At 45.0% G+C, this 17,203-nt stretch overlaps 1 protein-coding gene and 1 long non-coding RNA gene across 2 annotated transcripts in view; one reads left to right on the plus strand and one right to left on the minus strand.

The window, feature by feature from the left end:
* Nucleotides 1–1,341: 1,341 nt before the first annotated feature.
* LOC144379091 (uncharacterized) lies at nucleotides 1,342–6,117 on the minus strand. The gene is made up of 3 exons (XR_013441289.1): nucleotides 5,738–6,117; nucleotides 3,905–3,946; nucleotides 1,342–1,938 (listed from the first exon to the last, which is right to left on the minus strand). It is a non-coding gene; the product is annotated as an uncharacterized LOC144379091 (long non-coding RNA).
* The window catches only part of NUDT3 (nudix hydrolase 3), a 119,007-nt gene continuing 107,896 nt past the window's right edge, over nucleotides 6,093–17,203 (plus strand). Inside the window, exon 1 of the mRNA XM_036115797.2 lies at nucleotides 6,093–6,475. Within this exon, the coding sequence (XP_035971690.1) occupies nucleotides 6,377–6,475 (99 nt within the window). The 5' untranslated portion in view covers nucleotides 6,093–6,376. The remainder of the gene's footprint in view (nucleotides 6,476–17,203) is intronic.

Raw genomic sequence — 17,203 nt, forward strand, 5'->3', positions numbered from 1 at the left:
AAGATTTTATTTATTCATTTGAGAGAGAGAATGGGAGAGAGAGCATGAGAGGGGGGAGGGTCAGAGGGAGAAGCAGACTCCCTGCTGAGCAGGGAGCCCGATGCGGGACTCGATCCTGGGACTACAGGATCATGACCTGAGCCGAAGGCAGTCGCTTAACCAACTGAGCCACCCAGGCGCCCTATACTTTATTTTTTTAAAAAAAGATTTTATTTATTTGAGAGAGAGAGGGAGAGAGCAAGCATGAGGTGGGATGGGGAGGAGCAGAGGGAGAGAGAGAGAAGCAGACTCCCCACTGAGCAGGGAGCCCAATGCAGGGCTCGATCCCAGAACCCTGAGATTGTGATTTGAGCTGAAGGCAGACGCTCAACCGACTGAGCCACCCAGGCGCCTCTGGTCTATGTATACTTTAAACAGATGTGTATTCTACACTTGGTGGGTATAGTACTCTACACATATCAATTAGGTAAAAATGATTGGTAATGTTCAGAGCTTTGACATTCCTCCTGCTTTTTATTGAGTTGTTTTATCATTTACTGAGACAGAGGCTATGTAATCTCCATCAAAGATTGTGGATTTGTGTATGTCTCTTTTTACTTTTGTTTTTACTTCATGTATTTTGGGGTTTTTGTTGTTGTTTCTTAAGTAATCTCTACACTCCACGTGGGGCATGAACTTGCAACCCTGAGATCAAGAGTCATACACTCCACCAACCGAGCCAGCCAGGCGCCCCTCTTCATGTATTTTGAAGCTGTTTCATATTTATAACTGTTAGGTTTTCCTTAAATGTTTTTCTTTACCTCTGATGGTATTCCATTTTTGAAGCAGACAGGGAGAAAAGCTTGGTCAGCTGAGATTAGCTACAACCATATAGTGATATAGTGGCATCAAAATAGATGGGAGGCATGGGCCAAAACTTGACTGACCCTATGGAAAGGAGGAGTAAATAAGTTCAATTTTGTAACCCTATTAAAAATTTTCCCCTTAGGCCTGCCCTGGGACTTTAAATGTATTTACTAGGGCTTTACCTATAGGACTTTTAGAAAATTGGACATTTTTAGTAGAATTATGTATTTGTTAAGATTAATTATTTAAGGGGTGCCTGGCTGGTGCAGCATGTGACGCTTGATCTCAGGGTTGTGGGTTCAAGCCCCACGTTGAGTGTAGAGATTGCTTAAAAATAAAATATTTTAAAAAAGAGATTATTTGATTTAAATCTGTAACCACCCACTATCATCTATGGAAGGGTAGCCTATTCTTAAGAATTATCTCCTTCCCCTCTGTTAGGTATGCTGCCTGGGATACATGGGCAATGGATGAATGAACTAGAGGCCAGGTAAATTTTATTTAATTAATTTTTTAAAAAAAGATTTTATTTATTTATTTGACAGAGAGAGACACAGCCAGAGAGGGAACACAAGCAGGGGGAGTGGGAGAGGGAGAAGCAGGCTTCCCGCGGAGCAGGGAGCCCGATGCGGGGCTCAATCCCAGGACCCTGGGATCACGACCTGAGCCGAAGGTAGATGCTTAATGACTGAGCCACCCAGGTGCCCCCAGGTAAGTTTTATGAGAGGTGTGCTAGGCAGCTTCAACTATGGCCCCAGTGATCCTTGCCTTCTGGTATAATGTGTAATCTCCCACACTAAGGCTGACTAATATGATCAATAGGAAGCTGTGGAACTAACAAAGTATGACTTTCAAGGCCAGGTCATAAAAGGCACTGCAGTTCATTCAGTCTTGGAATCTTGTATCACTTGCTCTTGGAGGAATCCAACCATGTTGTGAGGATGCTCAGGTGGCCCCATGGAGAAGTTCACACCAAAAGGCACTGAGCCTCCTTCCAACTGCCAGCCATGTGAGAAGCCACACTGGAAGTGGATCCTGCAGCTCCGTCAAGTCTTCAGATGACAGCAGGCCCAGCCAACTCCTGATTGCAACCTTATGAGAGACACAAAGCAGAACTGCTCAGTCAAGCCACTCCCGGATTCTTTTTTTTTTTTTTTTTTTTAAAGATTTTATTTATTTGACAGAGAGAGACACAGCCAGAGAGGGAACACAAGCAGGGGGAGTGGGAGAGGGAGAAGCAGGCTTCCCGCGGAGCAGAGAGCCCGATGTGGGGCTCGATCCCAGGACCCTGGGATCATGACCTGAGCCGAAGGCAGACGCTTAACGACTGAGCCACCCAGGCGCCCCGCCACTCCCGGATTCTTAACCCACAGGAATCATGAGAAATAATAAATGATTCATTTTTTTAAAGATTTATTTATTTGACAGAAAGAGAGAGAGGGCACACAAGTAGGGGGAGTGGCAGGCAGAGGGAGAGGGAGAAGCAGGCTCCCTGCTGAGCAGGGAGCCCGATGCGGGACTCGATCCCAGGACCCTGGGATCATGACCTGAGCCGAAGGCAGACGCTTAACTGACTGAGCCACCCAGGTGCCCCATGATTCACGTTTTAAGCCACTAAGTTTTGAGGAGATTTGTTATATATTAATAAGTAACTTGTACAAAAGCAAAGATCAGAAACAGTAGGTGCTCCTGTGGGACTTGGGATGAACAAGGTAGTCCTGGTCGGGGGGAGGAGAGAAAGGCATGCTACAGGAGCAGGATGGACTAAGGAACCTGTGAAAACCATTTTCTGCATTTTGTCATTTCATCCAGGATTCACCCTAAAAAGTTATTACAGATGATCTCTGAAATGTGGGATCAGGAGAATGCTAGTGACCTTCATTCAGAGGACAGATTATAGGGAGGGTGTTCCTATAGACAAGTGATTAAGCTCTATATTCAAGATCAGGTTCTGGAAGGACAGTAGTTGTTCTTCCATCAATAAACTTCTTTTGAGGTGAGTTCTAGGTCAGGCCCTGGGATAACTGCTGAGTGAAATAGGCAAGGATAAGTGAGATACAGACCCTGCCTTCAGTAAGTTTGAAATATGAGATTGGCAAAAAAACAAAAACAAAAAACCCAGTGACAATATCATGACAATGTGATAAAGCAGGACAAACTCAGGCAGTAGGAAGGACAGAGGCCATTAGGCAGTAACTTTTGAGTGTTGAAGGATAAATATAATTTGGCTTCTCTCTGGGTGGACGGGGAGGGACAAGGGAGTAGGTGACGGTCTTGGAAGAAGAGCCTTCCGGACACCAGGGAGGCATGTTCAAAGACTTAGAAGATTAGAAGGTTAGAGGTTCAAGAAACTAAGTAGTTTTGAATGACTAGACTAAGCTCCTGTGGGGTCTGGTATCTCCTGGGAGAATTTGGATTGTATCTTGAAAGCACTGAGGAACAAATAGGGTTTAATTCAAGGACGTGACTTATTTAGATCTGCATTGGGAAGGATTCACCTTGCTGCAGAGGGAGGATGGACAGCAGCCAAGGAGGCCATCGTACAGGCAAGAGGGGGAGTCCTAATGAAGTAATGGCACAGGGCAAGCAGAGAAGGGGCCGGGGTTGAGGATGTCAAGAAGGCAGAAGCAGTGGAGTTTATTATCAGTTGGATAGAAGATAAGAGATAAATCAACAACTCCCAGTTTTCTGTAAGTTAAGAGATACCTTACACTTTAACATGGTCATAAGCTCTAGGCAGCGTTTTGCGTATCAGTTTTTTCTTTTTTTTAAGATTTTATTTATTTATTTATTTATTAGAGAGCGAGCGAGAGAGAAACAGCATGAGAGAGGAGAGGGTCAGAGGGAGAAGCAGGCTCCCCGCTGAGCCGGGAGCCCGATGTGGGACTCGATTCCAGGACCCTGGGATCATGACCTGAGCCGAAGGCAGTCGCTTAACCGACTGAGCCACCCAGGCGCCCGCCTATCAGTTTTTTCTTATAGCACTTTTGGAGAAGTATTTAACTGGACTAATATGTTAATAAGTATACTTTTTAAATGAATTTAAACTGGTATTTACCATTGTCTTCCAGAAAAGGGTGGGATCCTTTGGTTAAGTTTCCTGAACAAAGAAAAAGTAATTACTAGTAAGGCAAGAAATGTGGGAGTGGTCTTGTGGGTTCTTGCAACTAGACAGGCCCATAAAAGCTGGAGAAGGAATTAGAAACCCAACAGAAAAACTGCATCCACCTATTCGATCAACGTTTACTGAATTCTTATTTTGGACAAGGCCCTGTGCTAGTAGGTGGAAATATGAAGGTAAATGACACAGATCCTGCTCGTGAGTTTACAATCTAACTTATTTTGTTTTTTTTAAAGATTTTATTTGACAGAGAGAGACACAGTGAGAGAGGGAACACAAGCATGGGGAGTGGGGGAGGGAGAAGCAGGCTTCCTGCTGAGCAGGGTGCCCGACGTGGGGCTCGATCCCAGGACCCTGGGATCACGACCTGAGCCGAAGGCAGACGCCCAACCACTGAGCCACCCAGGCGCCCCGATCTAACTTGCTTATTGTCTCTACTCTGCTGTACTGAGACCTGAAATGCCATTTGCAATTCTGCTCTCAACCCTAAGAAAGTGGCACATAGTACAGTGTAGCTGTCCAGCTGCCGGAGTGACTGTATTCAACTTTTCTGGGAAGGCTTTGGCAACAGGCAGCAAAAGCCAGAAATATGTTCCCACCAACCTCCATCTGCCTCTGGGAATTTATCTTGAGGGAATATCTGAAATAGGGATAAGGATTTATGTACAGGGACATTCATTACTGTTCTAATGAAACAGAGGACACAACCTAAGCTTCTAACAATGAGGAAAAGGTAAAATAATTGATGGTGCATCCCTATGATGGACTATCAGGTAGTAATTAGAAATGGTATTAAAAAAAAAAAAAAACAGCATGGGGGATAGACCGGGGGGCAGCGGGAGCAGGCTACCGATCTCTACAGAATGTGTTCAAATACACATGATTTAGTTTTTTATGCCCTCTGTATTTTTCAAATTTTTTACAAATGAACATGTTACAGGATTTCTATAGCCAGAACTTGTTTTTTTCCTTCCTTCCTTTTAGAGACCTAATGGCAGAAGAGAAAACTAGAAAGACAACCAAAATGACCGAGATTTTGGGAATTCTATTGCATGAGGATTGACCCAAATTAACTGAAATCCCGCATTTTATGTGGCAAGGGTTAAGTGAAATGTTAATATTAGTTGCAATGTATTAAGTGACTTCTGATTGCCAAACGCCAAATAGAGGTAAGTAAATGATGTAACTGAGATACCAACTAAGATTTGGTTTCAAAATACAAGCAAATTAAAGAAGGGCAACGAGCAACTCACAGACAAATCCTGCACAGGATTTACACCACGTTCAGGGAATGGACATGGTATTATGTTTGGTCTCGGCTGCTGAGAACATGCACAGGTTATATTCCATTTTTCCTTGCTCCACAGCGTCTGGATATATATTCTCCCCTGGACAATCTGTTTGACATCCACACTATATAGTCCTCGTTGATTGCCGGAAACGATGATGTCTTATGATTTGCATTATGTATCTTCCTTTTCTGGCCCTCCTGTTTACCTTAACAGGAAGCATTTGTTTTTGCACCAGTCAAGGGTTGCAGGATAAACATCTGTTAGTGCCCCAGCCAGTAAGACTTCCAGAGCTTCTGCATGTCAACGCTATGTGCACAACGCCCCTCCCCCGATCCCCCTCACTCGCGTTGCCATCCTAATCCTAGGTATCTCAGGCTGCACACTCCAGAGCGTTTAATTGCATCCCGCTTTTTCCTCCAGACTTTCCCCCTCACCCCCACCCAGATTAACGGGCACGGCGAAGGCGGGGCGGCCTGACCTTCGGTCATCTTCGGCCGCGGAATCGCCGCGTGACCTTGGGCAAGTCCCCGCTTCCCCTTCCGCCAAACCGCGTGGCTGGATAGCCGAGTCTCCTCTCCGGCCACCGCTCAGCCGAGCCGGGAGACCCTGCGCCCGCACCCCTTTCTCCCCCGACTTCCTCCGCGCGCGCTCCCCCTTCCCCACCCCTACGCTCCTGGCGTTGCGGCCGCCTCCATTCGCACGGCCCCTTCATTCCAGACGCTCGTTTACGCCGCGCGGACTGGGAGGGTGCGATTCCCGGATGCGGCCTGCGCTGCAAGCGCGCGGCCGTCCCGCAGGCCCTCGCGGCTTTACGCCGCTGACGCAGCGCGCCCAAGATGGCGGCGCGGTCGTCGTCGGGGGTGGCGGCGGCAGAGGGGGCGGCGGCCGTGGCGGCGGCGGCGACGGCAGCCGTGACGGCGGCGGCGGCGCGGGGCCTGGGCCGGGGGGAATGAGGCAGCCGTGGCGGGCCAGCGGCCGAGCCGTGTAGCGGAGAAGCGGCTCCCCCTCCCTGCTTCCCTTGGCCGAGCCGGGGACGCGCGCGCGCGCCGCCGTCCGGAGCGGGCTCCCCATCCTCCACTCTCGCGACCCGCACCGCACCCCCACCCGGGCCCGGAGGATGATGAAGCTCAAGTCGAACCAGACTCGCACCTATGACGGCGACGGCTACAAGAAGCGGGCCGCGTGCCTGTGTTTCCGCAGTGAGAGCGAGGAGGAGGTGAGGCTCCGGCCGGGCGGGCCGGGGGTCACCGGAATTTGCGGCCGCCTCCGGCCGAGGCGCGGGGGGCGCGGCCGCTGGGGGAGGGTGTGCCGGGGCCGCGGGCAGGGCCGCTCCTCTCGGCCCGAATGAAGTTCCGACGGAATTTCTTGAGCCAAACAAGAGGAGGAAGGAAGAAGGACGGTGGGCGGAGGGGAAGTGGGTCCGAGCGTGGCCACACGGCACGGGAGTCAGGCCCAAGGAGCTTCAGAGCCGGCCGCCTGTCATAGGAGGCCGTGGCCGCGGAGAGAAGGCGGTGGGTGGGGAAGTGTGTGTGGCTTTCGGGCCAGGCCTCCAGCTTTAGGATCCAGGAAGGGCAGCGCCGCACTTGTCAACCCACACATGTGTGCAGAGGCCGCCGTGCACGAGGCGCAGGCCGGCCCTTTGTGCCAGAGAAATAGTCCACTTCACTGGCAGGTTTGGGGGTTGCCGAGGGATTATGTGTGTCTGTGAGCCTAAGGGGGGTTGGTTAGGAAGATTTAGGGCGTTGTACAAACGCCAAAGCCAATTTATTTTACAATGCGCTGGGTAGCCTTCTGGAGTAGCTGAGAAGAAAGGACATTTGATAAGATAATCTTTATGACCTGAAAATATTTCATTTTAATTGGGAAGGCCAAAAGCAATGTTTAAGATCTTGCCCTGACATTGCCCTATAGTAAGGCGTTTAGGATTAAATTTGCTAGCAAAATAGAAATGCTTAGAATCAGTTTCTTTTTGCATGGGGTACTTAAAAAAAAAAAAAAAAATCTCAGCTTCCCAAAGCCTTTTCTGTGGTGATAAAGGGAATTTAGAGAAGGCAAACGTTTTTGTAAATCCACAAAGAATAGCTGCTTTGGAAATTCATAAGATGCCTGTGGGAAAGCGTTTCTTCCTGTGCATGGTGGTAAAATGGCAGTTAAACTGGAAACAATGAAGGACAGTGAAATTCAATATTCTATATTCTGGCATTCAGCAGTGGGCTATCGTGGCAGGGCTGCAAGTACAGTGCATTCTGTTGAAATGGGGGGAGAGGAACTTGACCCGTTAGTTATGAAAAGAAGCTGTGATGAAAGAGACAGATGGGTTGCCAAGAGTTGCTGTCCAGAGATATTTAGGAGGAAGTGGGACTTTAAATTATTGCCTGAAAAAAATTAGCAAAGCAGTAATTGTGCTGTTGAGGGACTGTGTGTGTGTGTGTGTGTGTGTGTGTGTGTGTGTGTGTTCCCTTTCAGCAAAACAGAAGGAAAGGGAATTTGGAAATGTATACTTTGTGTCCTATCATATATTGTAAAAGTCCCCAAAACAGATGTAATAAACGGGGCCATGGAGTGAATTATGTAGTTTTGGAATACATACTTGAGTAAAGTAAAATTGTCGGTGGTGTTTACTGCTCCCGAGGCTTTGTTCTCTTCATTATCATATCATATTATGGGAAATCAGATGGGATCACAGTCTGTTTTAACTGGAGGGCAAATTAATTAGCATAATAACATGTCTTACTACAGTACTGTGGTTAAGTCTGTGAGCACCCCAATTATAAGTAGAAGGGTGTATAATTTAGTTGTATGAATGATGCAAGACTTTATTCGTTAAAAAAATCATACTAGAAATTGAGAACATGTGAGTATTTTGGATAAATTGGAAAGTCTTCATAGATCATAAGCAAACTAAGACTTGATTTTCCGTTTTCTGTTACTTTTATTATGTACTGACATTAACAGCCTTAATGTTAAAACATTTGACTGTGGAGTTTCCTCTGCTGAATTTCTTTTTGAACATTGGCTAATGAGCAGAAGATTCATGCAAATTTTTAATTACAGATTCAGTGGATGTTACAGCTAAAGCCCAGAAAGAACAAGAAAATTAATGAAATGCACCCATTTTAGACTTGTTCAGTTCAATTAAACAAGTATGTGTTAAGAGCCTACTATGGGTGTAGCGCTCTATAATGTGGGATTTAAAGGTAAACATCCCTCCCTGACCAAAAAAGTTGAGTACTTTTCAATGGGATCCCTTAATTGGGAGGGATTTTGGACCACAAAATAATCTCTAGGGTGCCGTTCAACTCTCAGATTACATAATTGTGTTAGAAGGGAAGTAATTTGTTAGTTCCGGGAGAACTTTTATGTTCTCAATAGAAGTGCCAGAAACTGGAAGTATTAGCTGCCACACATTGTGGGAATGTGAAATTTAAACTCAATAGGACATTCAACCCAATTTTATTTTTTAATGGGAACCAATGACTTTAATCAAGATAGAATAGTTTACAGAATATTATTAGCATGAATATAATAGTAATGTAAGTATAAGGGGACCCTAGTTAATAAATTTGATTTACCAGTGTCAGGAAACATACATACAATGTAAAGAGAAAGAGATGGAAAATATTAGCAGATAATAGACAGAATCAAACCTTGTAACATTCTGTTTTTTTCAGCCCCAGAAGATTTTATTTATATGCCAGCAGTGATAGCTGAAACACTGATCCAGGTTAGGATGTATGAACATATTCAGCAAGATTATGGAGCCAGTTTATTGAGATACTGTTAGAAAGGAGACATATGTAGGGAGCTTAAAGTCTAGAGGAAGAGACAGAAGAACAGGCCCAACAGCATGAAGAGAATGCGTTTCCTTTACTTCAGACCTCGGGCTGCTTTTCCTGTTAATAAACAAGAATCAATAGGAAAATGGGGGGGGTGGTGCCTGGGTGGCTCAGTCGTTAAGCGTCTGCCTTTGGACTAGGTCATGATCCCAGGGTCCTGGGATCAATCCCCGCATCAGGCTCCATGCTCCAGGCTCCACGGGGAGCATGCTTCTCCCTCTCCCACTCCCCCTGCTTGTGTTCCCTCTCGCTGTGTCTCTTTCTGTCAAATAAATAAATAAATAATCTTTAAAAAAAAAAAGGAAAATTCCCCCCACTTCAAAGTTTTACTGATTGTTATTGACATTTTGATAAATTAAAACCTTTAAGTTTGGGGCATTCATGATAACTAACGTATTTATTACAGTACTTTGAACTGACTGTTAATAGTAGGTAGTCTCTTACCCAACCTCCATTTAAACCAACTTGGTACACTGAATGCTGTTGTTACTCTGGGAGCTACTGGGTTTCATATACCCCCCAACCATGAGGCCTCCCGACCAATTGCGCACTTACAAAGAATCAGTTTTCTTTATTCCTATATTTGTTTATGTTCATCATACTTGTAATTATGCAGTGTAATTAAATATGATGTAAGCCCATGAAATTTGAGTTCAAAATGAATGGTTTTGTGAGAAGTATTCTAAATGCTTTGGAATGACTCAATAATTCAAGTCATTAAAAGAAATTACTGCTCGGGGGGCCTGGGTGGCTCAGTCGTTAAGTGTCTGCCTTCGGCTCAGGTCATGATCCCAGGGTCCTGGGATCGAGCCCCACATCGGGCTCCCTGCTCAGCAGGAAGCCTGCTTCTCCCTCTCCCGCTCCCCCTGCTTGTGTTCCCTCTCTAGCTGTTTCTCTCTCTCTCTGTCAAATAAATAAAATAATCTTTAAAAGAAATTACTGCTCAATTATATGGATAAGCAAAAGATGAAGAGGGAGTCTTAAAAGTTTAGAAAGACTCTGCACATAGATAAAGTGTTCTCAGGTTTTTGTTTTTCTTTATAGAAACCTGAACTGGAGGGACGCCTGGGTGGCTCAGTCGGTTAAGTGTTCGGCTCTTGGTTTAGGCTCAGGTCATGATCCAGGGTTTGTGGGATTGAACCCTGCATTGGGCTCCACATTTGGCAGGGAGTCTGCTGGAGGTTCTCTCCCCCTCCCTCTCTCCGTTCCCCTCCTCCTGCTTGCACATGTGCACGCATGTGCTTTCTCTCTCTCTCTCAAATGAATAATTTTCTAAAAACAAACAAAAAAACCCTGAACTGGAAAACATAGGTCATGCATGATGGGTGTGGTATATGAAAGACAACTCAGCATTCAACAATAGACCTATACTCAAGACAAGATCTTGGACCTACAAACAAGGATTAGCAAATAAATATACATTTATATTTTTAATCTGCTCTATCTTCCAATTAACATTTTATCATAAACAGTACAGAAGACTGAAACTGGTTTCTTGAGTGAGATTGGGTAATATGACACTTATCTTTGTCATATTATTCAACTTTGGCTCTCTGGATGCACTTCCATTTGAGATTTTTCCCTCTTTTCTCTTTTTTGGAGCCTCTGTGATGGGACAGGAAGTGAAGTATACTAGAGGTGGGCTTGCTTGTACTCTTCTACCCTCCCCAGAGTGGAGTGGGGGAGTGTAACAGGCGTTTTAGATGGTTGAAATGTCTAGCAGTGTGAAATACTCTTTTAGAAAGACCAGTGACATAGGTTGTATACCAGATGATGTCGCAGTGCTTAGTGCTTCGGAATTAAAGCTGTGCCTAGGATCTGTTTTTACTCAAGGTAAAAAATGAGTACTGATAGGATTGTCTCAGATTTCCCTGTGTATTAGAACTGCTTTTAAAAAGAAAGGACAAAAGTGTCCTTAAGGGTCTTAGGTTGGTTTGTTGAGCTTTTCCATCTCTTCGCAAGGGACTGCTGCTTCTCATTTTCTCAGCTCCTTGAGCTCACGGGGTTGGGTGGGGAGATGATTGACATTGAAGATCCTCAGTGGGCAACGACTCTGGTGGCCTGAGTGTTTGTCAGTAAAAATGTCCCAGAGGAGCAGGTGGAAGGACGTCACTGCAGACCGCACCTTCCCCTGGGCTCTAGAGAGGGGAGTAAAAGCACAGGTGGCAATCCCAGAGGCCATAACCATGACGAAGAGCTTCCAGTAGATCCCAAGCTGGTTGGAGAGTCTTTTCGTAACATAACTTGGTCATTGTCCAGTATTACATTGCTCTAAGATCATGGTGGGTGCATTGATCCAGTCACTTCTCTCAGTCTTTCCTTCTCGGGGTGTGTGGTTTCCCTTGTGCCTACCTAATAATATTGGTTAGTCAGTTAGACATTTCTCATATTATCTCCTTTTCTGGCTACATCCTGAGATGTGAATTCTGGTCTGAAATCAAACTGCAGTCTCCTTCTTTTTAAAAGATTTTTTATTTACTTATTTGACAAAGAGAGACACAGCAAGAGAGGGAACACAAGCAGGGGGAGTGGGAGAGGAAGAAGCAGGCTTCCCACTGAGCGAGGAGCCCGACGTGGGGCCCAATCCCAGGACCCTGGGATCATGACCTGAGCCGAAGGCAGAGGCTTAACGACTGAACCACCCAGGCGCCCCGGCAGTCTCCTTCTTTTCCATTCTTTGCCCTGACCTTTTTTTTTTTTGCTCTTGAGTGATTCTCATGTCTCAGTAAATAATGGTATTGCATATCTACTTTGTGTGAAGCAATCTCTATTTTTCTTCATAGCCTAGTACAAAAAGGAAGAGCCCTAGTTCAAGAATACATTAGTTTATTCATTTTTTGAGAGCCCTATTATGGACTAGTCTCTGTACAAGATCCTGGGAATACACAGGTAAATAAATCTGTGGTCCTTCATAAAGTCAAGCTGTCTGCCTGCTGTGTATCTGTGTCCATCCCTTCCTGCCCGCCCAGCAGCCTCACTCCTGTGAGTGTCCGGTCTTTCCTGCTTCTTTGCCTTTCCTTCTCTACTTTATCGTTCCCAGGGCAAACAGGCTAAAGTATTTCCCATCTTAAAAGAAATGCTCCCTTGCCCCATGTTCCCTCCAGCTACTATCCCATTTCTCTCTTCCCCTTCACAGAAAAATATTTCTGTACTTGCTGTTTCCATTTTCCCTCTTCCAATTTCTCTTGAACTCATTCCATTCGGGCACTCTTCTGTGATTCTGCTGGAGCCAGTCTTCAAGATAACAAGTTAACAAATCCAGTGGCCAGTCCTGAATCCTTGTTACCTCATCATTCCTTACATTCCTTTCTTTACCTTGCTTCTAGGACATCTTTCTAGTTCTTCCCTTTCTTTCTGGTTGTTCCTTCTTAGTATTGTGTTCCTCCTCATTTTCCTGAATTCTTTCATTGCCGTGCACAAGGACACAATCTTTGAACTACTCCCTCACCCCAACACACGCTCACACACATGATCTCATTTGGTCCCCTCTTTAAATACCATATTTATACTGATTACTTTCAACTGTCTATTTTTAGCCCTAATTTCTCTCCTGAAATCAAGACTTGAATATACTGCAATCTACTCAGTGTTTCCATTTGGATATCAGATAGGCATCTCAAACTTAAAATACCCAAACTGAATTCTTTTTTTTTTTTTTAAAGATTTTATTTGTTTGACAGAGAGAGACACAGCGAGAGAGGCAACACAAGCAGGGGAAGTGGGAGAGGGAGAAGCAGGCTTCCCGCTGAGCAGGGAGCCCGATGTGGGGCTCGATCCCAGGACCCTGGGACCATGACCTGAGCCGAAGGCAGACGCTTAACAACTGAGCCACCTAGGCGCCCCCCCAAACTGAATTCTTGATTCCATCCACCAAAAAGCAAACAGCAACAGAAACCTGCTTCTCCTACAGTTGAGCCTTTCAGTAAAGGAAATCTCTATGCTACCAGTTGCTCAGGTTAGAAACCTTGGAGCCATCCTTGACTTCTCCTTTCTCATACCCACATCTAATCTGACAGCAGATCCTGCCTAACCTTCTCACTTCAACCTCTACTGTGTTCTTCTAGCCTAACCCATTATTACCTCTTGCCTGGACTACTGCTGAATCTTCCTAACTGGTCTTCCTAACTGCTTCTGCCCTCGCTCCTCTAGTCTAGTCTACCACACAGCTGCTGGAGTGATTCTTCCAACATAGATGTCAGATCATGTCACTTCTCTGCTCCAGTGGTATTCTGTCTCAGTGAATCTAACATCTTAATCATGACCCCCTAGGCTCTGGATGTTTGGGTCCCTGCCATGGCTCTGACCTCATCTCTTACTACTCTCCCTCTTACTCATCCCTCTCTTCCAGCCTCACTGGCCTCTGTGCTGTTTCTCCCCCATATTATCTGCATGCCTTGCTCCCTTACTTTAGGTCTTTTAAGGCTTAGTTTTCACTTCATCAGACAGCTCTTTAATGATCATGCTATAGAAAATAACACCAGTACATTGTCACTGTGTCTCCTGGGCTTCTTTCTGGGCAGCACATATCACCACCAAGACCATGTTATGTACTTATTTGTTTCTGTTCCTCTCACTAGAATGCAGCTAGTTTATGAGGATAGAAATTTTTGTCTGTTTTATGCACTCCTGTATCCTTGGTGCTTAGAACATAGTATATGCTCAATGCTATTTGTTGACTGTGTGAATGAATGAATGAACACTTTGTCCCTGCTTTTAAGAAGCTTACAGTCTAGTAGAGGAATTGAAAATACCCAAAATATACTGAATGCTAGTGTCTACCAATAATGTGTTGATAAAAATGTTTCAGGGAAGTGTTCTAGCTCTTATTTCCAGTGTCTTAGTGACAGGGTGTCTGATAATGTTGAGTATCAGCCCAATGGGAGTGTATGTGTAATTGGTTGTAAATCTTTTCTGAATCTCAATGGATCTTCCCATGATAGGGCACTTAGGATTTCTTTCAGATGTTGAACTTGTGAGTCTGTGCCATCTTGCAGGATTGGTGTTGGGTAGTTGATATAATGTACTGATTCTCAACCCTAGTGATGTAGTACCTGAGGAAAAAGGATTTTCATTTTGCTGATAGCCTGGAACCTTTTATTAGTAAGTAAATAAATACGTCAACAAACTGCAATCAAGTAGTAGATACTGTTTTAATGACTTGTTGATAGTGGTTCATAGCCAACAATGTATATCAAATCTGGATTCCAAAGTTTAGTTAGTAGTAATCAGTTGCAAATGAAGGTTGATAGGGATGGTCATAAAATTTTTCTGTCATCATCATTTTGTACTTTATCTAGGTCAAAGTGAAAGAGACATGATGTAAGGTTTGTGAGTGCCGAGTCTTGAAGCATTTGATTTATGGTGGTTAAGGTATGAAGCAGAACGAAAGAACCTTCATAGGCAAAGAAGATAATATGCGGATAAAAGAAGAATAAGGAATTGAATTTAGAAATAAAGTCCCCAAACTTTAAAATTTAGTAATAAAACATATGCACTCAAAGTCAACTTGCTGAGTAACATCCTCTCTATACCCAAGAAGACTTCCTTAAATCCAGTTTGAGAATTTCTGTCCTAAAGTGACATGGAAGCGCTCAAGAATGCCCACAGCCTTTTTCCCAGTCTTCTTGAAACCCTTGCTGCCTAGCTTACTAATAAGCCTTTGAGTAAGGAAAAATGTTCGTAGTTGTTTTTTTTTTCTTTTAAAGATTTTATTTATTTCGAGAGAGACGGTGTGTGAGCACAGACAGGGAGAGGGGCAGAGGCAGAGGGAGAGAGAGAATCTCAAGCAGGCTCCATGCTGCATGAGGAACCCTACTCGGGGCTCAATCCCACGACCCTGAGATCATGACCTGAGCCGAAATCAAGAGTCAGATGCTTAGCTGATTGAGCCACCCAGACGCCCCGAAAAATGTTCATTCTTAGAGTCGTTTGTTCGTTTACTCATTTGTTGTACAAACTTTTACTGAGTGCCTGCTTCTAGGCCAGACACTGTTCTTGGAATGCAGTGGTGAAACAAGGCAGAATGGAAGCTCTTGCTCTTGTGAAACTTCTGATAACAGATGCAGGGAGACAGTAAATGAGCAAAACTATTAGTGAACTTGATGATTTTAGGCAGTGGTGGTGGTGCTGCGCCGGAAATGAATGTATGATGGGACTAAGTGGTGGTAGGGGTGTTGGCAAATTGGGATCAGGTAGTCTCTGAACAGCAAGACGGAGGGAAGAGCAATTACAGAGGCCCCAAGTGGGAATGAATTTGGCAAGGGGGAAAAGCAGGAAGCTGGCCAGAGCGGCCGAAGGCCAAGGGGAGGAGAGGGTGGGAGATGTTGCAGAGGTGGGAGGCCACCATTTCCCGTGGGGCTTCGTTACTTTTCCAGTTTTCCTGGTTCTCCTTTACTCTGCCCTGCCTCTGTCACTTATAGCAACCCAGCAAACAAACCAGTAACATCCCATGAAACCACCTTCTTTCCCTTGTATGTGAGGAGTAGACGTGATGGTGACGGTTGATTAGAAAAAGTTGTGCTTGAGAAATGTACAAGTGGAGGTGAAAATACTGTTCTGTCATCTTTTTTTTTTTTTTTTTTTTTTTACGATTTTATTTATTTATTTTGACAGGGAGAGAGGGAACACAAGCAGGGGGAGTGGGAGAGGGAGAAGCAGGCCTCCTGCTGAGCAGAGAGCCTGATGTGGGTGGGGCTCGATCACAGGTACCTGGGATCATGACCTGAGCCAAAGGCAGCCGCTTAACGACTGAGCCACCCAGGCGCTCCTGTTCTGTCATCTTTTTAAGAGATAAATCTGAAAGGACCCAAAGAAAAGACCCTAAAGTTTCTTTACACTTTCCTAGGGTAATTTAGTCAGAAAGGCTACTTTGAATAGGTAATATATATGTACAGAGTACAAAAATCAAAAGGTACAAAGGATATGGAACGAAAGAGTCAGGTAGTTAGCTTATAAAAGATAAGACAGCAGTGCATTGCAAATGAAAGATTGGGGGGTAATTTTGTTTAATAGAACAGAGGTTTGCTAGTTTTTCCTAGAAATATATTTGAACCCAGGCCGCTTGAATGCCTGTGGTTTTTCAGCACTTACTAGTTTTATTGAGGTTCTGTAACCTGAAGTGCCAGGGATCCTTCTAGAATGGGGAGCTGCTGGGAATGGAGGGGCGTGCGTGCTTGCGGGCGTAGCATCAGTGCTGGCAGAGGGCTGTGTGTGTCAGGACGGTGCTGTGATGTGGCAGCTGCTTGTCTGACTGGCCTTCAAGCCCCTGAGAAGCAGCTTAGCAGTTGTCCGGGTCAGACTGGGCTTGCCAGTTTCTAAACTCTCATTGTTTAGACTACTCAGAGTTGACCTTTTAAGCCAAAATACCTTCCTAGTACTGGTAGGAGGCTGTTCACTTTAGCTATATGCTTTTGTCCCCAGCTGTGGAATGGGGAGTAGGTAGAATTCTGAGTGGAATTGTGGCTTTTCAGCTCTTCCTGAGGGACTGTGAGATAATAGAAGGCATGTATTGGTCTCGCCCTGGTTCCTGGCACAGAGCTCCCAATACTCTTGTGATTTCCTAAGTGATAAGAATATCTCTTGTTCTAATATTGGTCTTTGTCTTCTACTCCTGAACCAGGTCTCCTGAAACTCTTGTAATTTTCTGGGTGATAGCAATGTCTTTTGTTCTAATGAGGCAACTCTGGGTGGGTTCCTAGATGGCTCCTGGCCAGTCACTAGAAAGACCAAGCCATGATTAGAAGCTTGGAATTTTCAGTCCTGCTCCCCATTGCCTTGAGAAGGGAGAAGGGCTGAAAATGGAGTTAATGATCCATCATTCGTAGGTGATGAAGTCTTCATAAAAATCCCAATAGTACAGGGTTCAGAGAATTTCCAGGTTGGTGAGCACATTCACATCAGGCAGGTAACACATCCCACCTGCATGGGGCCAGAAGCTCCTTGCCCTATGCATCTCTTTATCTGGCTCTTCATCTGTATCCTTTACCATATTCTTTAATAAACTGGTAAACATATGAAGTGTTTCTCTAAGTTCTGTGAGCTACTCTGGCAAATTAACTGAACCCACGGAGGGGGCTGTTGGAACCTCTGATCTGTAGCCAGTTGGTTGG

Source organism: Halichoerus grypus, chromosome 9 (genome assembly GCF_964656455.1).
Source record: "Halichoerus grypus chromosome 9, mHalGry1.hap1.1, whole genome shotgun sequence".
Classification (NCBI taxonomy): Eukaryota; Metazoa; Chordata; class Mammalia; order Carnivora; family Phocidae; genus Halichoerus; species Halichoerus grypus.